The sequence below is a fragment of the Henckelia pumila genome, chromosome 4, assembly GCF_033568475.1.
Source record: "Henckelia pumila isolate YLH828 chromosome 4, ASM3356847v2, whole genome shotgun sequence".
NCBI lineage: Eukaryota > Viridiplantae > Streptophyta > Magnoliopsida > Lamiales > Gesneriaceae > Henckelia > Henckelia pumila.
The window spans coordinates 108,618,444-108,645,139 of NC_133123.1; the positions used below are offsets into that span (position 1 = coordinate 108,618,444).

At 37.6% G+C, this 26,696-nt stretch overlaps 1 protein-coding gene across 3 annotated transcripts; it reads right to left on the bottom strand.

Annotated features, from left to right (window-relative positions):
* Positions 1-20,330: 20,330 nt before the first annotated feature.
* LOC140865607 (DNA-directed RNA polymerase V subunit 7-like) lies at positions 20,331-22,774 on the bottom strand. Of its 3 annotated transcripts, XM_073270290.1 has the most exons (3): positions 22,641-22,748; positions 22,500-22,568; positions 20,331-21,055 (listed from the first exon to the last, which is right to left on the bottom strand). In XM_073270290.1, the coding sequence occupies exon 3, from the start codon at positions 21,038-21,040 to the stop codon at positions 20,510-20,512; it is 531 nt and encodes a 176-aa protein (XP_073126391.1). In that variant the 5' UTR covers positions 21,041-21,055; positions 22,500-22,568; positions 22,641-22,748; the 3' UTR covers positions 20,331-20,509. The 3 variants fall into 3 exon arrangements, with proteins under 3 accessions (XP_073126391.1, XP_073126392.1, XP_073126393.1); XM_073270291.1 differs by lacking the exon at positions 22,500-22,568 and having other exon boundaries at positions 22,641-22,774; XM_073270292.1 differs by lacking the exon at positions 22,641-22,748 and having other exon boundaries at positions 22,373-22,503.
* Between the last annotated feature and the right edge of the window lie 3,922 nt (positions 22,775-26,696).

Below are 26,696 nucleotides of genomic sequence, written 5' to 3' on the forward strand. Positions count from 1 at the left end.
CTAACACCTAAGTCGCTTCCTCGGTGCCTCGACGCTCCCACTACACCATGACTAGGGTTATGCTCTTGTTCCAGAGTACTTTCTCTTTTCTGCCAATGATCCTGAGAGGTCTCTCCACGTAAGACAGGTCCTGCTCTAACTGAACTTCCGTCTGATGCAACACATGAAACTCATCCGTGATGTACTGTCTCAACAAAGATACGTGCAACACATTGTGAATGCTGAAAATATAGGGCAGCAAAGCCAACTGATAGGCTACATCCCCAACTTTCTCGAGAATCTCAAATGTCCCTATGAACCTTGGAAATAATTTAACTTTCAGCCCAAACCTCATCACCTTCCGGAAATGTGAAACTCTCAGAAAAACGTGCTCACCAGGCTGAAACTGCAGAGGTCTATGCTACGTGTTAGCATAACTGGCATGTCCATCCTGAGCAGTTCTAACTCTCTGTCTGACCAATTCTAATTTTTCACCGATCTTCTGGACTAACTTTGGTCCCTCAACATGACGCTCGCCAACCTCATCCCAAAACAATGGTGTGCGACAACGACATCCATACAAGGCGTCAAAAGGTGCTATGTCAATGTTGCGATGGTAGTTGTTATTATAAGCAAACTCTACTATAGGCAAATGAACCTGCCAAGTTGGCCCAAAATCCATCACAAAAGCTCTGAGCATGTCCTCGAGGGTGCAAATAGTCTGCTCCAAATGACCATCGGTCTCCTGATGATAAGTTGTACTCAAACTCAAAGAAGTACCCAAAGCACGTTGAAAGCTACCACAAAACCTGGAAGTAAATCTCGAATCTCTGTCACTGACGATACTCAGTGGAATTCCATGCAAACGTACAATCTCCTGAACATACAGTCGGGCCATCCAATCAAAATAAAGTCTCGTTTATAAGAAAAAAAATGTGCAGACTTCGAAAATCGGTCTACAACAACCCAAATTTCATACTATTCCTGGAAGATAACATCAAGTGGGTGACAAAGTCCATCGTAATTTGACGTAATCATTTTTTATTGGAAAAAATATTTGCACAAAATATATTAACTATTCTGATAAATTTTTATTTAGTTTTAAAATATAAATTTATTTTATAATATAACGTGTGATTACTTGAAAATTTTATTTTTTAAAATTTAGAATAAAAATATGATTTTGGATACGATATTAAAATATGGGAATGAAATATAACTTGATTGGAAAAACTTAAAATAAGAAAAATATTAAAATTAAAAAAGTAACAAATCGGTAAAAAAAATAAAAAAACCAAAACAAATTCAAAAGTAAAGATGGTTTAATGAATTATTTAATTTTTTTGCGTCCAGGTTATCTGTTTATCGACTTCCATTTAGAGGAGGATATGGCCAGGGAAAGGGACGATGGTTCCTTCAAGGAAATTTGTTTGTAGTATTTAAATGGTCTCCCAAGTTCGATTATCAGAAGGAAAGCTCCGTTGTTTCAGTATGGGTGAGGTTTCCAGATTTACCGATTTCATTGTTAGAAAAGAAACATTTATATTCAGTAGCTAATTTGGTTGGAAAACCTATGAAAATGGATGAGCCAACGTCAAAATCCGAGAGACTTACGTTGGCACGAGTTTGTGTGGAAATCGGCCTCCTAAAACCTCATCATGATGATGTTTATATAGGTCTTGGAGACAAGATAATTCAGCAAAAGGTGATATATATGAATCTCTTCCCAAATATTGTACTGACTGCTGCCACGTTGGTCATGGGATCGATGATTGTTATGTTAATGGTTGTGTGCCTCGGCCGCCCCCTAGAAGTAAGAATCATGCTGATATTATTGAAGTTATTAATGATAAGATGTCTAAAGATATTTCTACTTTAGGCGTTGAGAATCAGCATCCTTAGAATGTAGGGATAAACTCTGATGGTCCTCAAATGGTTTGGCAGAAGGTGGGGCTTAAAAAAGGGAAAGAGAAGGTTGGGGGTGATATAGATGCAGGTCTTGATGTGAATCATCCTTCTGATAAGCATGGTTCTCAAATTTCGAATGAAGATGACCATTTATATCTTGGCCCTCGAAGTCCTTTCATTGGATAGGGATTGAAATCCACTAATCGTTTTGATCCGCTTATTGAATTACTTTATGAGGAACCTTTGGAGCAGAAACTTCCGGAGGATACTGATCTGGGTATAGTTCCTTTACGTATCCAGCAGGGGGATGAGTCATAGAAATTTTATCCTCGTGTTGATAACCTTGCTGATGATCCTGTGCTTGCTAGGATTTTTGCTATTCTCAAAACTTCTCTCGGGAGCAAGAAATTTGATGGGATTTGGCATGGCTCATGGACCAATGGGGTGTTTACTCAAGAAGGTTTGGAGGAGGCTGAGAATAGTCATTTGGCCTCAGGCAGTGGTGATCTCTCAGAAAGCGAGAAAGAGCAGGACCAAGACTGTGAGGGTAACAATCTGGAATTGTTTGGAGGTTGGGGAAATGGTGAATGATAGTTATATTCCTTCTTCTATTCTGGGAGAGGGGGTGCTGAAATGTGTTGAGAATTCTGAAGCTTTGGCCGATATTCCTATCATACAAGGCGTGGAATCGCAGAAGAGGGGGCGTGGATGGCCACCTAAAAGAAGTAAATCTGTTAATTCTTTGGGGTCCAGAGGTGGTCAAAGTAAGCGAGCAGTGACTCCGGAAAATATTTCTCAATGTTAAACGGCCTCATTTGGAATGTGAGAGGAATTGGGAATAAATCTTCGTAGCGTAGGATTAAATTCCTGAAAGATTCGAACCCTCTTTTGTTTCTAGCTATTCTTGAACCGATGCATTTGTTAGATCAGGGGTGGGTTAATAATAAATTTGGGTTCTCTTATGTTATTGCTAATGTGAATAATAATATTTGGTTTTACAGTGTTGATGATATTTGTGCTACTGTTATTGTCGATCATGAGCAGTTTATTCATCTGAAGATTTCGTCTGGACTATTTCCGACTGATATATTCTTAACTGTTGTTTATGCCAAATGCAATCGGGTTCTTCGGAGAAATTTATGGGAAAGACTTATCGAGTGTAACCCGATACATGGCTGCCCCTGGGTTATTGGAGGAGATTTTAATATTATTGCTGACCCTCTAAATCATTCTCTTGGAATTGTTAATCATCCGGGAGGTATGCATGAATTTTTTGAGTTCATTTTTTCTGCTGGTTTGGAGGATGCTGGTTTTGTTGGCTCTCGATTTACCTGGACAAATTCAAGGATTTGGAAACATCTGGATCGTGTCATGATTTCTTCCTCTTGGGCAAACTTTTTTTAACCCTTTTAAAGTTGAGCGTTTTCATAGGGGAAAGTCAGATCACTGTCCTTTAATGATCTCGGCGCCTTGTCTGCCTAAGGAGAGGGGTTCATTTAGATTTCAGCATATGTGGTTTTTACATTCGGATTTCATGCAGACAGTTCGTTTAAATTGGCGCAATCCGTGTGCGGAAAGGGGATTGGCTCGGTTTTTTATTAAATTAAAGAGGCTCAAAAATCATTTAATCAGGAGGTATTTGGAAACATTCATGATAAAGTTAAGGAAATGGATTTGGAGGCTGCCCAAGCGGAAGAAAAGTATGATTTGGATCATTCTGAAGCTAATAAGATGGCCTTGTCCTTGGCTCAATCTAATTTATCGCTTTGTCTTTCTATAGAGGAAGCGTTTTGGAAGCAGAAAGCGTCGGCCAAGTGGATTGTAGAGGGGGAGAAAAATACTAAACTGTTTCCTAATATGGTTAACCAGAGGCGTACCAGGAATAAAATTTACAGGATCTGGGAAGATGGGGTGGCAATAGAATCTTAGGAGAAAATTTCGTTTTCTGGAGCTCGGTTCTTTGAGGATCAGCTTACTGAAGAGCCAACGGCTTGTAACAGAGCTGATTTTGATCTTATCCCAAGATTAATTAATGATGAGGATAATCTTATGCTGGGAGCGCCTATTTCGGATGAGGAGGTGTTTGACTGTGTCTGTTTTTTGAGTGAAGATAGTGCCGCAGGTCCTGATGGGTTCTCTACGGGTTTTTATCGGAGATGTTGGGAGATTATTTGTGTGGATGTTATGGATGCTTTTCGTGAGTTTTGGGCTGGTTCTCCACTTCCAAGGAGTGTCACGGCTACAACGATTATTCTGCTGCCCAAAATTGATAATGCTCAACGGTGGATTGAATTCAGACCGATTAGCTTGTGTAATGTGATCAACAAAATTTTCACAAAGCTTATCACTGTTTGGTTGAGTCGTATTCTGTACAAGATTATCTCCACATCGCAGAGCGGTTTTGTTGCAGGACGTCTTATCTCTGATAATATTCTGCTTGCTCAGTAGATGGTTCATCACCTAAATCATCCTGTCAGAGGAGGGAATATTATTATGAAACTTGATATGGCCAAGGCGTATGATCGAGTGCAATGGGATTTATTGCTTCAGATGTTGCGAGCTTTTGGTTTTACTGAGGAATTTTGTCAGATGATTATGAGGTGCGTTAAAAACTGTTGGTTTTCTGTGAATATTAATGGATCGTTGGCAGGTTTCTTTGCATCGCACAGAGGGCTTCGACAGGGGGATCCTCTCTCGCCCCTGTTGTTTATTATTGCGGCAAAATATTTGTCTCGGGGTTTAGATAAACTTTTTGCTCAGAAACAGAGTCTTCTATTTCGCACGAGAAGGCCATTTCGTCTTTCACATTTGGCTTATGCAGATGATCTGATTCTTTTCTCTAATGGCTCGATTCCTGGTGTTCGAATTATTCGAAAATTCCTTTATCATTATGAACAGTGTTCTGGGCAATTTATTAGCAATGCTAAGAGTGTTATCTTTACAGCTAATAATTGCCCGGAAGAAAAGGAAGGCATGTATTATAATATTACTGGCTTTGGGGAAGGTACGCTTCCTTTTTGTTATTTGGGTGTTCCAATATTTTTGGGCCACCGGAAGTCCTCGCACATCAATTATATTTTTGCTAATGCCAGTAAGAAGTTGTAGGGGTGGGAGACTCAAATTCTATCTTTTGGCAGCAGGCTTGTGTTGATTAAAAGTGTTCTTTGCTCTATGACAATTTATTTATTTCAAGTTTTACAACCTCCGAGAACAGTTTTGCATCGATTTTAAATGATATGTGCTAAATTCCTATGGGGTGCCAAACGAGGGGAGCGTACGACTCATTGGATTTCTTGGGCACGGATCTGTTTTCCGATTTCGGAAGGTGGTTTGGGGATTTGCAGAATGAAAGATATGATTTCATCATTTTCCATTAAGCTTTAATTTAGATTTAGAACTGTGGATTCTCTTTGGAGCAGTTTTCTTCAACTTCGTTACTGTCAAACTGATTTTCCTTCTGTGGTGCAACCTGTGCAGATCATGTCTCCTACATGGCGTAGAATGATTAAAATCAGGAATCGTGCAGAACCAGAAATTGGTTGGCATATTGGTGATGGGAATATTAGTTTGTGGTTTGATTCTTGGCTTATGAATGGTTCTATTTCTTTGTTGTCTCCTTTGCAGGGGTCCTCGGCCAGGAAGGTGAGCTGGTTTATGGTTGATTGACATTGGAATTTTGATCGACTTCTGCTTGTGGTTCCTCAAGATGTTTTATTTCGTATTATGGAAGTTCCTATACATCCTTTCTCAACGGATAATGCTGTTTGGAAATCTTTGACTAATGGGTTGTTTTCGATTAAATTGGCTTGGGAGTTGGTGCGGAATAGACAGGCTACTGTTGGGTGGTTAAAAGCTTGTTGGTCGAAACTTTTTAGGCCATCAATTTCTATTTTCTGTTGGAGATGGTTTTATAAACGACTTTCGGTGGATGATATTCTTCAGGCTAGGGGTATTGCCTTAGTTTTGAAGTGTCAGAGCTGTCTAGATATGTAATCGTTTGATCATTTGTTCTTCACGTGTTCCACTTCGACGTGCGTCTGGAATTTTTTTGTGACATGCTTTGGTGTGCAAAATTTCTTGAATTTATCTAGTTGGAAAGTGGCAGATGAGTGGAGAAAAAATGGTCATATAAGAGAACTTTTGCTTTGCCTTTTCTGATTATTTGGTTCATTTAGAAATCTAGGAATGACATCAAACACAGGGGTGTTCGCATCCAGTCGGCTAGAATTATTGCGCTTATTCATGAGTTTATTATTTCTCTTAGCCGTGCAGGTGTTTTGCGCCCGACGCATTGGGTGGGTTATGTGGAGGTTGCGGCAAGACTGGGGATGCATGCTCGCATTACTCGTACCTCTAACATACGAGTAATTCAATGGGTGTGTAGTGACCCTTACCCGGATCACCTACTAAACAGAACTTAGGCATGCAATTAACTTAATTAAACAGATATCAGAATAAAACTGCGGAATCCAAATAACATTATACAATCCCAAGTAAAGGAATCTGTAATTATCCAATAATATACAACCAAATCGAATAGCTGTATAAACCTAAACAACAGTAATAAAACCTAAGCGAAGCTCCAGCCGGCCAACCGCTGACTAGCCCCTCCTCGATCCACCCTCCTCGTCCAATCGCAAACCTGCCCCATGGAATAGGGTGTCCAGAAAATACAGAGTACGAGACGTGAGCATAAAACGCTCAGTGCGAGAGTATGAGTATACATGCATGCAAAGTGAACTCCCTATAGACTCGAGGTCAAGGATCAGATAACAGAGACAGACCGGGCCCTGGTATGTAGCACGCTGTGCCGTCGCTTCAGGAGGTGGCTCCTATACCGAGATAACCGTGGAAACGCCGGACCCAAATCGATGGAAGTCCATCCACTAACAGGATAGGGTACAACCCTACTAACAGACATCTCGAAGGAGATACAGCAAGATGCAAATGAATGCAGCATAATATCATGGCATATAAATCATGCAGTCACATAATACATGCATACTCAGTCAGGATATCTCGAACAGTACTTTCGTACCTCAAAACAGTGCAAGCTCTACCAACTCTAGGTCCATGCCTATAGTCTGCTCTACACTGCCAAATGATACTACTATCATTAAAGTGCTCTAAAAGCCTTAACTAAGCTATTGCATACTCCTAAATATTTATAGGGAGCAAAAGCTATACCTTCGTCCGTCGTTAGCCCTTTGATGTCGATGCCTCCAGAACTTGGGCACAACTCCGCTACGACTACCGAACGCCCCGCCGACCTCCGGACCAAGCCTAAGAAGACTAGAACAGCTCCAAAAGGACTAGAAAGGAAAGGAGGACTCGGAATTGGCATTTGAAAGTGAAGTCTCGGCCTTCTATTTATAGACAACGATCGGAACTTCCGATCCTTGATCGGAACGTCCGATCCTGCCATCGGAGCTTCCGAAGATCCTGATCTACCACGTGTCAAAATATCACTTGTTGACTCCGGATAGGGGTGATCGGAGCCTCCGGTCCTGATCGGAGCTTCCGATCCAACCACACGTCATGCCTGACGTAAAAACATCGGTGCCTCCGATCGCTCATCGGAGCTTCCGATCCTGTTCGAAACTTCCGATCGTGCCTTCGGAGCTTCCGATCCGTCCGATACCCAATTCAATTAATTAGCATTAATCCTTTAATCACTCAATTAGGGTACGGGCTACTACATTCTCCCCCACTTAAGATATTTCGTCCTCGAAATCAGATCTTAAGTACCGAATGCAAAAACAGAAATCAGAAACATTCTTTATTCAAATCAAACGTTTACAGAGTTTTCAACTGAATACAACTTAAAGAATGAAATCAAAACAACTCAGGATGGTCTTTACGCATCCTGTCCTCAAGCTCCCAAGTAGCTTCCTCAGTGCCTCGGCGCTGCCACTGAACTAAAACCAAAGGAATGACTTTGTTCCGTAAAACCTTATCCTTATAATCCAGGATACGAAGAGGTTTCTCAACATAAGTCAAATCCTTGTCTACCTGAACCTCATATCGCTGCAGAATATGAGATTCATCCGCCACATACCATCGCAACAAAGATACGTGGAACACGTCGTGAATACTGGACAGATGCGGTGGCAAAGCTAGTCGATAAGCCAAATCGCCAATGCTCTCCAAGATCTCAAACGGACCGATAAATCTGGGAGACAACTTGCCCTTAAGGCCAAATCTGAGAATCTTGCGGAAAGGTGACACTCTCAGAAACACTTTCTCCCCGACCTCGAACTGCAAAGGCCTACGCTTGATATTAGCATAGCTGGCCTGACGATCCTGTGCAGTCTTAATCCGTTTCTTGATCTGATCAACAATGTCTATCGCCTGCTGGATAAACTCCGGTCCTTCAGCCTGTCTCTCCCCCACTTCTTCCCAGAAGAGTGGAGTACGACAACGTCGCCCATACAACGCCTCAAAAGGTGCCATCCCAATACTAGTGTGATAGCTGTTGTTGTAAGCGAACTCGATCAACGGTAAATGATCCTGCCAGGCTGAACCAAAATCCATGACGCACGCTCTAAGCATATCCTCTAGGGTACGGATAGTGTGCTCTGACTGACCATCAGTCTCCGGATGATAGGCTGTACTCAAACTGAGAGTAGTACCCATCGCACGCTGAACACTCCCCCAGAATCTAGAAGTAAACCTGGGGTCCCGATCGCTGACAATGCTCACAGGCACTCCATGAAGTCGGACGATCTCCTGAATGTACATCCGTGCCATGCGATCCATAGAGTACTCTCGGCTATAGGCAATGAAATGCGCTGACTTGGTGAGTCGGTCCACCACAACCCAGATAGCATCACAGTTCCTCGGGGATACCGGCAAATGGGTCACAAAGTCCATAGTGATAAACTCCCATTTCCATTCAGGAATAGGCAGACTGTGAAGCAATCCTCCAGGTCGTCGGTGCTCTGCCTTGACCTGTTGACACACCAAACATCTCGAAACAAACTGATAAACACTGCGTTTCATTCCCTTCCACCAGAAACGAGTACGTAGATCCCTGTACATCTTGTTGCTCCCAGGATGAATACTCAACTTAGTGCGATGCGCCTGAGACAAAATCTCCTCTCGCAACTCTTCATCCTGCGGAATCACAAGCCTACCAGACAAACACAGAAAGCCATCTGACTGATAATGAAATCCAGACGAGCTACCCTCGTTAGCTAGACGAGCTAAACGCTGGGTCTTTGAATCAGACATCTGAGCATCTCGGATCCGCGAATACAAAGCTGGCTCAGATATATCGCAAACATCTGGATACTCTGCATACCTTTCTTATGCTTGAAGGTAAAACCTGAAGTACAACAGTCACTGATCGCACTAGACATCGAACAAGTCTGAAGTGCGGATAGTCGCACCTTGCGACTCAAAGCATCGGCGGTGAGATTAGCAGCTCCCGGATGGTACTTAATCTCGCAATCATAGTCCTTAAGCAAGTCCATCCAACGTCTCTGTCTCATGTTCAATTCTGCCTGAGTGAACAAATACTTGAGACTCTTATGGTCGGTGAAGATCTCAAATTTCTCGCCATAAAGATAATGACGCCAGATCTTCAAAGCGAACACAATGGCTGCTAACTCCAAATCATGGACTGGATAGTTGTCCTCGTGAAGCTTCAGCTGTCTAGAAGCGTATGCGATCACATGCCCATTCTGAGTCAGGACACAACCTAACCCCTGAAGAGAAGCATCCGTGTGAACTACATACCCTCCAGATCCTGACGGTAATGCCAACACCGGCGCAGAAGTCAACCGCCGTCGAAGCTCATGGAAATTCTCCTCACACTCGGAGGACCACTCAAAATCCACACCCTTACGGGTAAGCTGCGTCAACGGTCGAGCTAACTGAGAGAAGTTCAGAATGAAGCGACGATAATACCCTGCTAGACCCAGAAAACTACGGATCTCAGCAACTGTCGTCGGACGCTACCAATTAAGTACCGCTTCAATCTTGCTTGGATCAATAGAAATTCCCTCCCTGGATATGATATGGCCAAGAAAAACCACTCTATCCATCCAGAACTCACACTTGCTCAGCTTGGCGTACAATTGCTCATCTCGAAGAGTCTGCAGTACCAACCGCAAGTGAGAAACATGCTCTTCCGTATTACGCGAATAAACCAGGATGTCGTCAATGAAGACCACGACAAACTTGTCCAAATACTCCCTGAAGACACGGTTCATCAGATCCATGAATATAGCCGGCGCATTAGTCAAACCAAATGGCATCACTAGGAACTCGTAATGACCATAGCGAGTACGGAATGCAGTCTTGGCTACGTCCTGATCACGGACTCTCAACTGATGATTCCCAGATCTCAAGTCAATCTTGGAGTAAATTGATGTGCCCTGCAGCTGGTCAAACAAGTCATCAACACGAGGCAACGGATACTTGTTCTTCACAGTGACTCGATTCAGCTGCCGATAGTCAATGCACAGCCGCATCGACCCATCCTTCTTCTTCACGAAGAGAACAGGAGCTCCCCAAGGAGATACACTAGGACGAATATACCCCTTGTCCAAAAGATCCTGTAGCTGATTCTTCAACTCACGCATCTCTGATGGAGCCAGACGATACGGTGCTCTAGAAATAGGCGAAGTACCCGGCATCAACTCTATGCCAAACTCGACTTCCCTAGCAGGAGGAAAACCCGGAATCTCATCAGGAAACACATCTGGAAATTCATCCACAACAGGAATGCTCTCTATCCCAATACTCTCAGCGGACAAATCAACTGCATAGATAAGGTAGCCTTCCCCGCCAGACTCCAGAGCTTGACAGGCTCTCAAAGCTGATACCAAAGGCATTGGGGGTCGCGCTCCCTCACCATAGAAAAACCAACTCTCACTCCCTTCCGGATGAAAGCGTACTAATCTCTGATAGCAGTCCACTGAAGCTCGATAGGTAGTCAGCACATCTATTCCCAGAATGCAATCAAAGTCGTCCATCGCCAGGACCATGAGATTCGCTAACAGAACGTTCCCTTCGAACTCTAAAGGGCAACCCATCACTAGACGCTTAGCCAAAGCAGATTGGCCCGTCGGAGTAGAAACAGACATCACTACGTCTAGTGCAATGCATGGTAACTTATGCCTCTTAACAAAACGTGCAGAAATGAAGGAATGAGATGCACCAGTGTCAATAAGTACAAGAGCAGGTATACCATAAAGAAGAAATGTACCTGCGATGACTTTCTCATTCTCCTCCACAGCCTGATCATGTCTCAGGGCAAACACCTAGCCAGAAGCTCGTGGCCTCAAATGAGAACTCCCAGCAGACTGTCCCTGCGACCTCTGCTGTACGGTAGCCTGAGAACCCGATCCTGAACCAGAACCAGAACCGCCTCCCCCAGACTGTGGACAATCCCTCCGGATATGACCAGTCTCTCCACAACGGAAACAAGCTCCAGAAGCCCTGCGGCACTTGTCGGATGGATGGTTCTTCCCACAGTGATCACACTTGTCCTTCTTACCGAAACGGACAACACCCCCAGAACCAGAGGAAGAAGAAGATCCAGACTTCTTGAAAGTTTGGGCACGGGGACCCAAAGAACTAGCAGGCCTCGACTGAGGGAAAGACCTGTTCCGCCGAATGCTGTCCTCTGCCTGATGACAACGGCTCACCAAACCCTCGTAGGACATGTCGTCGCCAACCGCCACACGGTCATGGATCTCAGGGTTAAGGCCCTGAAGAAACAGATTATACTTCATCTCTGAGCTATCAGCAATCTCGGGGCAATAGGATAGCAGATCAAAGAACCTCTACTGATACTCATCGATAGACATGGCTCCCTGTCGCAGACTCAGTAGCTCGCCTGCTTTCGACTGACGGAGTGCAGGAGGAAAATACCGCTTTTGGAAAGCTGTGCGAAACTCGGCCCAGGTGGCCACTCCTCTCGCCGCAACAAAAGGTGCAGAAGTAAACCTCCACCACCTGCGCGCACGCCCATCCAGAAGATAGCCAAGGGTCTCCACCTTCTGCTCATCGGTGCATTGGAAAGTCTGAAAAGTCGTCTCCATGCGGTCTAACCAGTTCTCCGCATCCTCCGGAGACTCACCTCCAACTAAGGGCTTAGGACCCATAGCTAAGAATCGACGCACAGTGAAACGCTCGTCGTCATGGTGACGATGACGCCGTTCTCGACGAGGCTCCCGGTCGGCATCACCCCAACGCCCACCAACACTACCATGAGAACTCTGATCGTCACGATTTGACATCTACAAAAATACCTCAAGATGAGACTAAATCCCAAGAAATCTTTTGCATGCTCTGATACCATAAATGTAGTGACCCTTACCCGGATCACCTACTAAACAGAACTTAGGCATGAAATTAACTTAATTAAACAGATATCAGAATAAAACTGCGGAATCCAAATAACATTATACAATCCCAAGTAAAGGAATCTGTAATTATCCAATAATATACAACCAAATCGAATAGCTGTATAAACCTAAACAACAGTAATAAAACCTAAGCGAAGCTCCAGCCGGCCAACCGCTGACTAGCCCCTCCTGGATCCACCCTCCTCGTCCAATCGCAAACCTGCCCCATGGAATAGGGTGTCCAGAAAATACAGAGTACGAGACGTGAGCATAAAACGCTCAGTGCGAGAGTATGAGTATACATGCATGCAAAGTGAACTCCCTATAGACTCGAGGTCAAGGATCAGATAACAGAGACCGGGCCCTGGTATGTAGCACGCTGTGCCGTCGCTTCAGGAGGTGGCTCCCATACCGAGATAACCGTGGAAACGCCGGACCCAAATCGATGGAAGTCCATCCACTAACAGGATAGGGTACAACCCTACTAACAGACATCTCGAAGGAGATACAGCAAGATGCAAATGAATGCAGCATAATATCATGGCATATAAATCATGCAGTCACATAATACATGCATACTCAGTCAGGATATCTCGAACAGTACTTTCGTACCTCAAAACAGTGCAAGCTCTACCAACTCTAGGTCCACGCCTATAGTCTGCTCTACACTGCCAAATGATACTACTATCATTAAAGTGCTCTAAAAGCCTTAACTAAGCTATTGCATACTCCTAAATATTTATAGGGAGCAAAAGCTATACCTTCGTCCGTCGTTAGCCCTTTGATGTCGATGCCTCCAGAACTTGGGCACAACTCCGCTACGACTACCGAACGCCCCGCCGACCTTCGGACCAAGCCTAAGAAGACTAGAACAGCTCCAAAAGGACTAGAAAGGAAAGGAGGACTCGGAATTGGCATTTGAAAGTGAAGTCTCGGCCTTCTATTTATAGACAACGATCGGAACTTCCGATCCTTGATCGGAACGTCCGAACCCCGATCGGAACGTTCGATCCTGCCATCGGTGCTTCCGAAGATCCTGATCTGCCACGTGTGAAAATATCACTTGTTGACTCCGGATAGGGGTGATCGGAGCCTCCGGTCCTGATCAGAGCTTCCGATCCAACCACACGTCATGCCTGACGTAAAAACATCGGTGCCTCCGATCGCTCATCGGAGCTTCCGATCCTGTTCGGAACTTCCGATCGTGCCTTCGGAGCTTCCGATCCGTCCGATACCCAATTCAATTAATTAGCATTAATCCTTTAATTACTCAATTAGGGTACGGGCTACTACAGGGTGCGTCCGCCAGTTGGTCATTTCAAATTAAACACGGATGGTTGTTCGAAAGTTGGAGGACAGTCGGGGATTGGTGGTATTATCAGAGACCATGCTGGCAGACCAATCCTTGCGTTTCATGATGACATTGGGGTTGGAACTAATACTAGAGCCGAACTTAGTGCTATTCTAAAGGGATTGCAGCTTTGTGTGCTTTATAATTTCTTTCCATTATGGCTTGAAGTGGATTCAATGGTTGTGTTATCCATTATTGACGCGGATAATACCAGTTGGGATTTTCTCAGCGTTCAAACCCAAATTCAGAGAATTTTGCTTTCTTCCATGGTTAGGAAATCTCATGTTTTACGAGAAGCTGATGCGGCGGCAAACAAATTGGCTAATCTAGGATTGGTTAATGGTGCGGCAATTTTGCATCCTCAGGATATCAAGGGCCGTCTCAAACGAATATGCAGATTAGAAATATTCGGTCTTCCTTATATTAGGATTAATTCTATTTAATTCCTTGTATTAAGGTTTTTTTCTAAAACTTTATTTAATGGATTTCTTTTAATTTGGAGAGATTTTGGTCTAGTTCCCCTCTCTTGATTTCCCAGTTTTTAAAAAACAGGTAGGGTCCGCCTAACCCCCTGCCACAAAAGGCGGCTTTTGGAAAAAAAAAAAAAAGATAATCAGTAAATTTACTCAAAATAGAATAGTGAATGAAAGGGTATCATTGTCATTATATACTATAAAAATTGAAGATGGAGTTCATTTAATAAAAATTGGAGTGTAAATATCAATCCTTTATTTTTTGTTGTGTTTTTTAATTTAATTAATCTAATCTGAGTTATGGGTATTTATGTGGAATTGAATATTTTATATTGGGAAAATAAGTTTTTTAGTCCAGTAACTTTATCCCCTTTGAGTTTTGGTCCATTAACTTTTTTGATGTGGGTTTTGGTACAATAACTTTTCATTTTCAGTGTTTTTTGGTTCAACTGCATACGTGTCAGCTTCTGATTGATCCACATCAATATTTTGGACCAATCAGAAGTTGACACGTATGCAAATGGACCAAAAAACACTGAAAATGCAAAGTAGTGTACCAAAACCCACATCGAAAAAGTTAATGAACCAAAACCAAAACATGGACAAGTTAATGGACCAAAAAACTTATTTTTCCTTTTATATTGAAGTATTTCAATCAAAATATATTTTTCTTTTGAAGTATGAGATTATTTAAGATCTTTTTCTTTTCTTTTTTTTCAAATTCAAAGTATGAAGTTATTTAAGTTTTTTTTTTCATTTTTTTAAATTCGAAGCATGAGGTTATTTAAATTTTTTCCATTCCTTTTGTTAATTTTTGGGAAGGTTTTGCCTTATCAATAACATTGGCTTGGATATCGAACTTTAGTTTCAATGATTATGGAGTGTAAAAGATTTTGTTTTTCTTTGCGAAAATATAAATATTTTTTCACTCCTATTTATCATTCTAAGTGAAATGAATATATAGAATAGTTATTAATGGATAACTTATTTAAGTATTCGTCTTTTTTTTTTTATTGCGACAAGATTCTATTTTTTTTTTTTGTTTCTGTTCATGGTTATAACTGGGAGAGTCTATGCTACTTCTGAAAGAATATTCTTTCTCGGTATGTTGACACGTGTACACTTTATTTCTTTTTCTTTCCTCTTTCAAGTTCTCTCTCCCTTTTTCCATCAATTATCTTTATTTGTTTTCTTCTCTTATTTTTTTCTCCATTCGGTTATTATTTGTTTTTTCTTTTGCTAATTTTGTTATTTTATTTATTCACTTTTACTTATAACCATATCATTCTTATCATTCTTTTTAACCATAAAAATTTATAAACAAGATATCCTAAAAAAAATATAGATTTGATTTTGGCTAATAAATTTAAATGATAAATTTATTTGATAGAACATATAAATTTAAAAATTACGAGGAATTTTCATTTATTAAAAAAATAACTATTTGTAAAATATTGTTTTTACACACAAAGTTTACTAAAAATAATAGATAAATTTTTTATTTATGTAGTTTATTTATTATTATCTAAGCTAAATTATAAAAAAATTATAAATAAATAAAATAAAAGTATAAGCGACACATTATTTTAAATAATTTTAAAAATTATTATTAACCTAGACTCCTTTAAACTAGGTGGAGAAATTTTAACATATAATTAATTTTTTCGCACAGTTACAAGTTACAAAAAAAAAAATTAAGATTTGTGTTAAAAAAACCAAACAAACAAAAAACTACATGAATTTGAAGTTAAAAATAAATATACATGCTGGTGTGATTTTAGCATTAGTAAATTTTTTAGTTTTATTAAATGACGAATATAATTTATAATTACTTTTAATGTTAAACTATTTTACTTTAAAATTATAAAATTTAACAAAAACATTACAAATAATTGAAAGACGCAATGATGATTTGTTTGTGGATGATTATAAAATTGATAAGAAGTCAAAAAAAATTTCTACTAAATATAAATTCCTCATAATTTTTAAAACTTATTATGATGATGTATTTTTGAGGATGATGGTAGGAATGACCATGGTTATAACTTAGAAATAAAAAGAAAATAATGAAATATAAGTTTTTTTTAAAAAAAAACATTAGTAAAAAGAAGATAAAATAAGAAAGAAAACAACAAAAATAATGGGTGGAAAGGGAAAAAGAAGATATAAAATAAACAAGAAAAAGTAATAAACAAATGAAATGAGACACATGTCAACAAATAAAGAATGGGAGAGTATAGCTCTTGGAGGAGCATAGACTCTCCCGTTATGACTCCCAGTTACTCATGCCGTTTTCATTTTTTTTTTTTCTTGGTTTACATTTTATGCAAATTTATTGACAAAGCCAACTCAAACAAGGGATTTTGCAAACTAATATATGGTAAAAATATTATTTATGCGTGTTTAATTTCTTGGGGTAAATATTTGTTTAATTGGTGTTTTTATTTTATCATTTTACGTGGATTGTTTGATTTCAAAAAACAAAACAAAAAAATATCGTTCTTTCGAGTATATTTAGTATAAATTACAAAATCTTTGTTGATTGTTTAAATTAAATTTTTTATTATAAAACTTATGATAATAAAAAAATATTAATAAATCTAATATCTTACTATCATGTTATCAAATAATAATAATATTCAAATATTATGCTATATACGCAAAGCATGTATATTGTTGATAGTATACAAAATTGATTTTTTGCACACTAATGTGTAGAGGATCCATGGGCGCCGCTGAGCTGGCAACCCAGCTAGCACCCACAATTTTTTTTTTTTCAAATTTTTTTAAAAAATAATTAGACCCAATAATTGGACTCCCTTTACCACCCATCACTCAACATATCTCCCCTGCTCTTTCTCTCTCCTCTCTCGTTTATCAAGCCACCCTCCACTCCGAGCTTAGGTAAGTTAGATCTTACTTATACAGGCAGTGTCTTGACATAGATCTAACGGTGTGTATTTATCAATAAATGTGGAGTTAATTATTTTTAGTGGACCCCGCATGTATTGATAAATGAAGACTCTTAGATGACTCCACCGGCAGTGGAATGTTCTCGAGATAAGAAGATAGGTCTTCATCAATTGGGCCCAATGATTTTAAAAAATAAAAAAAATGATGTGGGCTTCAACTCAACGATACTCATTTTTGTGTGTGTGTATATATATATATATAGTTTTGATCCCTGCACCTTTCATGTGCATCCGTATCCAAAACAATTTCGATTGCATTGAAATTTTCACGGTAGAACATATCGAAAATACGAATCCAATGATGAATCATGATATATATTTCAATCTCGGTGGTTGGAATCGTGAAGATGACCTGAAATTGGGTGAATCTGCAATTTTTTGTCAATATATATATATATATATATAACACACAGCTTCTTATATGAAATGCATGCGATGGTTGATCCGAATTTCAATATATATTACAATGGAAAATAATATTTTTATTTTAAAAATAATAATATTTTTGAGATATAAAATAATATTATTTATTGGTTAGATCGGATTGAAAAATCATTTTACAAAATGAACTTATAAGACGATCTTATAAGAGTTTTTATGACATATTTATACTAACCTATGGAACTATATATTATCCTTTATATAAACTAGTAATTGTTATATGTATTAAAAATATTTTTTTATGCAAAAGTCGTTCATACTTAATATTTGTAAGAATTTCTATTTATTATTTTAGAAAAATAATAAGAAATAGGAAGTTTCTACAAATATATTTAGGAAAACAATAAGATGTAATTTTAGGGGAAAATAGATTTTTTTTTAAATTAAACAAAAAATAGAAAGATGGTTATCTTAGTCAAAGTGCATTTTTTATCATTGTAGTTACTAAAGATTGCTATTATGAGTTTATAAATCCCAATAGATATGTAGAATTTAATATTTAAAATAGCCTATTTCTCGATTTCTCATTTCACAAAGACAGATCTTGTGAGAAGCAATGATATTTTTAAACATTAATAAAGTTGTGTTGTAAGAGCGAGTTTTTCTTATAAACTATTGCATTTGTTTATTTCCTTACATAACATATCGTTATTCAAAAATACTGACGAGGTTTTTGCAAATTATTGTGTTGGTTCAAATGTTTACCTAATGCACATCGAAAGATAGGGCTGCATTTTATTTGTATGATTAGAATTCTAACATCAATCAAAAAATACCCAACAACATTACATCATAAATGCTGAAATCTATCTTTACGGTTTGTTCTTTTTGTAAACTTTGCATGTTAAAGTGGTCGTCCTTTTCACATTAATTTCATCCTTATTTTCAACGATTTTGATGAAAAAATAAATATTAGAAAAATAAAGTATTCAACTCACATTGATTACTAAATTTCAAAGAAAACAAAAATTTGACCAGATGGCGAGGAATTCGATTTCACTTTTAAGTTTTAACAAAATAGGGATTCGAGTATTTAGACATCGAGAGAGCTTTTGATGTAACGAGTCCAATCGAATTTCATTTTGGATTAGTTTGAGCCTAATTGGTTTTAAAAATCAGGGATTTAGAGTGTTTGAGAAGTGTTTAAGAAACACTGCTTTACGTTTAATTGGCAACAAAATTTCACAAAATTTTAAAATTTTGTTAAGAAAAAGTTAAAAGTGATTCTTAGAAGTTCACTCAAATACTACTTTAGACTCAAAAAATGGTAGGAAAAAAATATCAAAGAAAAAGTACTTAATTTGGGCCGATTAAAATTTAATGACAAAAACTCTTGTGAGACGGTCTCACGGATTAATTTGTGAGACGGGTCTCTTAATTGGGTCACCAATGAAAAAGTATAAATTTTTATGGTAAAAATATTACTTTTTATTGTAAATATGGATAAGATTGACCGATCTCACATTAAAGTCGTTAAATCATCTCAACCTACTCAAATTTAATATATATATGAAGGAATTGTTGGCCGCTTTTCTTGGAAAAACAACAAATAAACTATGCCCATGGTCTTTGAAAATGATCTTCGTTTACCTTTTTTTACAATCACACTTTAATTTTCTCTGCAAGAAACTTTCAAAACTCGAAAAACGGAGAAGCTAGCAAAGCTTAAGTTTTGTAAAATATTAAACATAAAATTCGACATGAATGAAATAGATTTTTTTATGCCCTCATCAGGAAATTGGACAACTAACACGGGCTCTCCTGCGATTCCAAATGAACGGTGATCATTCAGGATCGATGCATAAAGTACTTGTATGGCTTAAGCTAAAACCAACACCCAAATGATAATGGCTTGGAACAGAAAATTTTCTAGTGCTAAGGGGAATGAAGCTTGGTCCGAAATCATTCAAAACCATCGAAGCATATACGATTGTTAACATTAATTCATGCATGAAAGAATGGTTTCGAACCAGACAACATTCCCCTCAACCAAGTACTGTATATAAACAAGAGAGAGACGTGTAATTGTGTTTTCATGTGGTCATTCATTTTGTTTTCTGAACCCTTTTGTATATATATATATATATATATATATATATATATATAGACGTAAAGGTGAGAGCTAGATAGTAATTAGTTGCACTTTACATTTCAACATATCATGCTTTTCAGGGAAAAGTCTATGTTAGCACATGCGTACTGCCCATATGCTGTATCTGATGACTCATATATTTTTGCACTTTAGATGTTCAAGTGAACATCTCAAATGCAGTAAATATGAACCGTTGGATTCTCATTCGAATACTGACCGAATGAGATAGCATAAAAAAACCGCTTTTGAGACACAAGAATTCACAAGTGTAGCGTGCGTTTGTCACAGCCCCTTCATGCTTTCACTTAATTAAGAAGTTGATTATATGTATATGCCTATCGTGTTCAGTCGGTGGTGGAGTAATCAGCATAAAGAAAACAAAGGAAGCCCGAGATCGAGTTGTCACGTGGTATTGTTTTGTGAAGCCCAATCCAGTAATTTTCATGTCATGTTCATAAAATGATGATGCACAACATAAACATTGATGATGCATTTTTTGTTTTTTGTTTTTTTTGTGTTCTCTTGTACTTTTGTTTCTCTTTTGCAATTTTGCACCACAACTTTGTTCCAAGTTTTGGTCTTTCTGATCCTAAATTGGTGGGATATATTAGAAGTTTTCTTATGAGGAGTTGCATTAGAAGATATTAAAACTCATGGTATAGAATCTTTACAGTTATGAGATATGAGATATCATAGGAACATGATAGGTAGTGAGTGCTATCACAGCAGGAATATAATTGCAAATACTAGGTAAATTAAAGCAATTCATTTTTACAATCTCAAACAATAATTTAAAATGGAATTTTCAGTTCATGAGTATACCAAACAAAGCGACCACCAGTCACAACTTACAAGGCTCAAAGACTAAGCCTCCAGAAGTTAAACATGTTCACCAATAATTAGATAACTTACAACAGCTCAGTAACAAGCAGCAATCAAGAAATGGGACCTAGGTAGTCGCCCTCGAGACTAACGACCGCCTGGAAATCTTTTTCGGCCTCCATATACTTCTGCCCGATCACCACATAACGCACCACCACTCCTTTTTCGATTTTAGACGACCCTTGATTCATGAAGTACGGATTTTCTCCCGCAACATATTGGTAGTCAGCCATCTTTTGATGGGAGAGATATATTTTATCCACAGGTCCACTCTTCAAGAACACGCCGTGCTTTAAGATCTTGTGGACAGTGCCTTCCAAAACCTCACCTGGGAGCATTTTGAAGGTGATACAGCTAAATTCTACGGGAAAGAGGACATCACCTGAGTGCTGCCTAACCTTTCCCTCCCCAATGCTTGTCACTGTAGTCACTGCCAGGAAGTAACCCAGGTCTTTTGTGGCCTTCTTGGCCGCAAAGTCATCCATGAGGCGAGTGATTATAGCCTTCTGGAGCATCAATCCTTTCGCATCCAGGTTAACGGCAGGAATAACCACATTCCACGTTAATTTTGATTTTAGATACATTTTTGTTGATCTTACCTATAATTACAATAGTAACACATGTAAATGACTTCGGAACTACTCAGAAGCTGTAAATCATCGTAGTAAAATTTGAAAACAGATGCATTAAAAAATTACAAGACAACGCTATTATTATTAGCAAGTGACTATGAGAAAACTACGGCATTGTTCTCTTTTCTTCTTCCACCATAGAACAAAGCATAAGCCGACAAAAATTAGTGTAAAACCAAAGAAGCACGTGGTGTCAGCACCTCAAATAAAAAAAATTAAACTAACGAATTCAAAACTTTTTAAGGTATATCCCTCCTCAACATCAGGCCAAAGATTATATAAGACATAATGTCAACTACTAGTCGTGATAATCAAAAGAACCCATAATATCAAACCATTTCAATATCTTTAAACTCTATTAACTTATTCCAAATAGTTTACTAAAGTAAAATCTAACGGATGGCAAGCTCCTAAAACAACTTAAGATTTAAAAGCTCACAAGTTATTTAAAATAAGTTTAACCCAAACAACAAAGATTTCATCACTTATTGACCACTCATTTTCAGCGACAACAAAATGAAGTAAATACACTGGATGAGTCGAATTTGTTATATAGTGAGCTACTGAAAACATATTACTTTAAACATATGATAAACAAAGATTCAGAGGATCAGGAAACAAACTAAAGGGTACTGACTAAAAACTCAAGCTACTCCAATCAAATGACTACACCAAATGCCTAACCATAACTTTCGAACAGGTAAACCAGTTCAGATTCTCTAAAGTTTTTTCTCCCTTCGTTAGAAAGGCAAGTTGATCAAGTTTTTGAACAACATACCAAAGGAAATGGCAAAATTGGCTTCAGTCATCGCAGCCATGCTCCAAATGGTGAGTTAAGAACCGATCTATTTATTTTTTTACCAATGTGCAATGTAAATAACAGAACATAGATCGCAAATAGCAGTAGCATTTTTCATTTATTGACATCAGCAATTTTTAGGTTATCAGGACAATCCAAAATCTAAGCTTTTTGAAACAGAAACGAGGTACAGAGAACAAAAGCCAAAGGAAAATGCAGAAACCGGAAGAAGTCCAAAAATCAAAGCCCAAGATGAAGGGCTATGAAATTAAGTCGATTTTGCATGGACTCGTAAAATTTGAATTTTTTCCTTAACCTGTTGGGCCGAAACACAAAACCAACAGCACCTAACGAATGTAAATTCTTCAGCATTTGCTGCTGCTAACACCCAAAAAGAGTGAGAAAAATATGCACGGGTATCATAAAAGGAGCTGAAAAAAAGACCCAGCAAATGAAATCACCAAAGCATAAACAAAATATACAACCTTTCACCGTTCTCAAAGAAATCACGAGGGAAAGCAACAGTGATTACAGTGAAAATTACACCAGATTAAAGCTAAACAGGAGAAGAAGAAGAGCAAGAAAGATGGCGTATGAGAGGAGATTTAAAACCTGGTTGAAAATCAAAATAGTGAGACCAGAGCGGTGAACCTTCAAGCCACTTATTCAAAGACTAACAAACTTGAAATAGAAAAGCCCTAATTAGAAAAAGTAAAATGAACAGAAACAAGAAAGAAAATAAAAACGGAGTACCTGCTCAAAGATTGAAGGCGACTGTGACTGTGAGAGTGGCTACTGAAAAGTGCGAGAAATGGAAATACAGTTTCAATGACGAAGAGAGAGGCTACCCAAAGGATATCCACCCTAACAAAAAAATTCTCCCTTTTTATTTGCATTCACCCGAAAGAAATTTTGACGTCCCGGATTTTTTAATATTTACAAGAACGTAGATGTAGAAAAGTGTGGTCGAAATTTTCAAATATAAAATTGTAAAGCATGTATCGCGTTTGCAAGTTCAACCATTTGAGATTGAAATTAAAATATAATGACTTTAAAGTGCATAAAAATATTTAAAAAAAGAATGCAACCCTACAAGCTAAAGTCAACAATGGGTTCCTATACGAGTACCATAAAAACTACTATTTACAAAGAAAACCTGAACCGACAATTAAAATTTTAGAAAAGTAATCGAAACGTGAGTTTCGATAAAATAAACTTAGTGCAAAAAATACCTTTTTAAACATTCGTAAAACTAAGCATAAACTATCATAAAGAAATAAACATAAATGATAAAAACTTAAAATCAATAAAACTCATCGTCACGACACCCTCATTGAATACTAAATCTAAAATTTTCTTTAAACAATGACTTTTAACGGCCATCAAAATAATTTAATAATGAAAGAACAATAAACATATGCAAAACTTCTTGCTTTAAAACGTCAGAGATTTGAACACTCGTTTCATGTAATGCTTTCGCCTCTTGGACTCTTCAGCCTTTCTACCAATGCTTTTAATTCATTTACTTCTCGATTCTAACTGTACCAATCAAGTATAGTGAGTCTAAAAACTCAACAATTATTATTCATACACAATATAATTACATAATAAAAATCATAATGCTTTGGACGTGCAAGACTAAACATATATAAAACCATGCATATAAAATCATGGCATAAAAATACTTCATTTTGTGTGATGAAATATATGTAATTGTGGTATACATATTATATGAGCACATGTGGTGTAGCACCTAAAATCCAATTTACTAAATCGTATGCATTAAATTAAATAAATATTATGATTATTATTTTTAAGTTTAATTGATTTAAATTTTTTATTTGAATTATGTGTTAATAAAATATTAATTATTTATTCAAATTATTTTTTTGTACTAACTACTTAATTAATGCTTTTAATTATTTAAGTTTACTTATTTAAATGATTTTAATTGTCCAAGTTATTTATTTAAAATAACATAAGTTTAGTGGTTAGTTATTTAAATTATTTTAAATGTCTACCTTATTTATTTAAACGCTTTTGATTGTTCAAATTGGATTTAAAGGTTTTTATTCCTCTTGAGTATTTATTTAAATAACTTTTTAAACATTCATCTAGTTTGTTTAAATTATTTTAATCGCTCTTTCTATTTTTTAAATATTTTACTTATCACTATGACATTAAAATATTTAAGTATTAATTTTAAAAGAATTCTTGAATTCTGAGGTATTGTAACGTCGAACATTCCCATGCCTAATTTCGTTTTAATAATTATAATTTATAATTTCTTGGATTTAGTTGCTTTAAAAATTTTTTAAATTTTAAGTTGCTCAAATAATTTGAAGTAATTATCCTTGAGATGCTTGAATACAGTGACTTCCGGCTCCGGCATGCGATGAAGGTGGATTTTGACGGTAAATTCTTAGATTTTATTTCAAGAGTTAATATTTATGAGAAATGGAGGAAAATAGATAAAATGTTGATTCTTAGAATTTTGGGTTTGCCAAAATCGATTTTATTGCATCATTGAGCTTATTTTTAAGCTTTTTCAAAATTAGAATTTTCAAAACCGGACTAGTAAAAATTCAATTTAATATTTTAATTTGGATTTTCAAACTTAGAAATTTTGTAGGTGCAAAGTTAAATAGGGCCAAAAGTTATAATAAAAAGAGTAGCACTTTTATAAGTTGTGAGTAGCACTTTTAAACCCCCCACACACATAATTATACATACATACACATATACATAAACACACTTATACCCCTAAAACTTAAAACACAACACAAAATAAACTCAAACCCCAAACCCTGCCCTCAAACCCACCACCCCCTTTTTCTCTTCAAGGCTTTCCCGTCGGCTTCACTCCCTAGGCCATTTTCGGCCGCCGCCTCCACCACAACGATCGGAGCTCGTCTTTTGGAGGTCGTAGCAGCAGAAAGTCACAAGTTCCAGCTCCGTTTCAACCCCTTTCTTGTGAATTTCGATTTCTAGGCAAGTATATATCATTCCTTTACCATCTTGCAAAGCTAATATGATTTTTGTTGTGTTCTTGTGTCTATTTTGATTTTCCCCAAATTTTTAACTTAGGTTCCGTTTTTCGAAAAAATTCAGTAGACATATATGTATAATTTTCGAATTTAACTTGTATGTGAAGCTAAAATGAGATATGAGATGATTTGGGAGGTGAAACTTGGATGGCCTTGTGTATTTCGAAAATTCCAAAAATTTCAGCAGGGTTTTTGGCCTAAAATCCGAATATATATGTATTTTTGGAGTTGAAATGAGCTACATTATAAGTGGATGTTGATTCTTAAAGTGTTTGCTTGTGTTAAAAAAATTCAGCTTGCGATTGTGCATCGTTTGTGCTCGTTTCTGAAAATTCGGCTAAATGGTGTTAAGGGTTGCCCATGTTAGATGTAAGGGAGTTTAAATGTGGTTTTGGATGAGGTTATATAGGTATGGAAGGCTGGAATTGAAGGTTTTGTATTTGGGAATGTGGTCGTGATGTTTGGGTAGTCCGGGTGAGGCAAGTCAGTCTAATTCTTGGCTTGAGCTAGCTTCGGGCGTGAGGCTTGGCTCAAGGTTCTTATCCTTGTCAAGGGAAGTCTTTAGTATTATTACCTAGGTCGTAAGTCGGGATATTCCATCGTGGAAAGGTCCGTAATGGGGTTAAGTTAATATTGAACTAGTGCAGATTTTTGTCATCTCGTTGATTGGCCTCAAGAGTTGGTTCTGAACTGTTAGGTTAAGGGATCAGAACAGGGGATTTGTAGTGACCCAACCCGGATTCACTAACTAATCAGAGTTACGATAAAAGCGCATGCAATTAAAACTTAAAGCGTAAGGAGCAGATAATTAAAATACAACAAATCCAATCGGCAGAATACAACCGACGATAACAATCGTGTATAAGTATTATTTATACAACCAAATCGAAGGTTCTGTTGGAAAACCGTGTTCAGATCAATTGAATCGATACCCGGTGCAGCGGAAGTTTAAAAATTTTATTTTTCTTTGATATGAAACAATTTCATATCATGGGTATCAAAACGTTTAACGATTAAATCACACAAGTAAAATAAATAATAATTAATTAAATATTTTACCTCCAATCTCGAAGCGAGATTATGGACACCAACAGAATTTAATCTTCTCTTCTTGTATATCCCGGGAACCGATGACGTCACGATAAATCACCGGAATAAGGTCCACGAACAGAAAACAGAAACCCTCTGATTGACTGCACTAGAAATCAATCAGAAGTTATGCGTAGAGAATAAATAGATATGATCTGTTAATTCAGAATTGTAATTTTTCACAAAAATCACAAGTCTGAATTTTCTCCGGGAGGGACAAGGATTTCGAAAAACCCTTAGAATATTTATATTGTAATTTCGAAAATTATAAGACACAAAAGTGTTTGATTTTCGAACCCAACACCTCTATTTATAGATAATTTCTAGTTATATTGTATCAGGACTCTAACTCCTTAAAGCCCACAATCCATAACTTAAGCCCAACAAGCCAAGCCCGTTGTTATAGAAATTAATATAAAATTCATCGTGACTCCGATTGATAAACTGATTTCACCAATGTGCACAGAAACCATTTCTGCATCTTTTAGAGTCAAGATAATTTTTCTGAATCCGAATTCAGTGATTTCCAAAAATGCCCATCACTATGTCATTTTAGGAAATTCCACTCTCTTTAGTTGAGAAATCCAATTTCTCTTTCATTAAATTTAACTCTTTAAATTTAACTATCTCTACGGGGTTTTAGTAATCCATTACTTGTGTAACCCTCAATGGT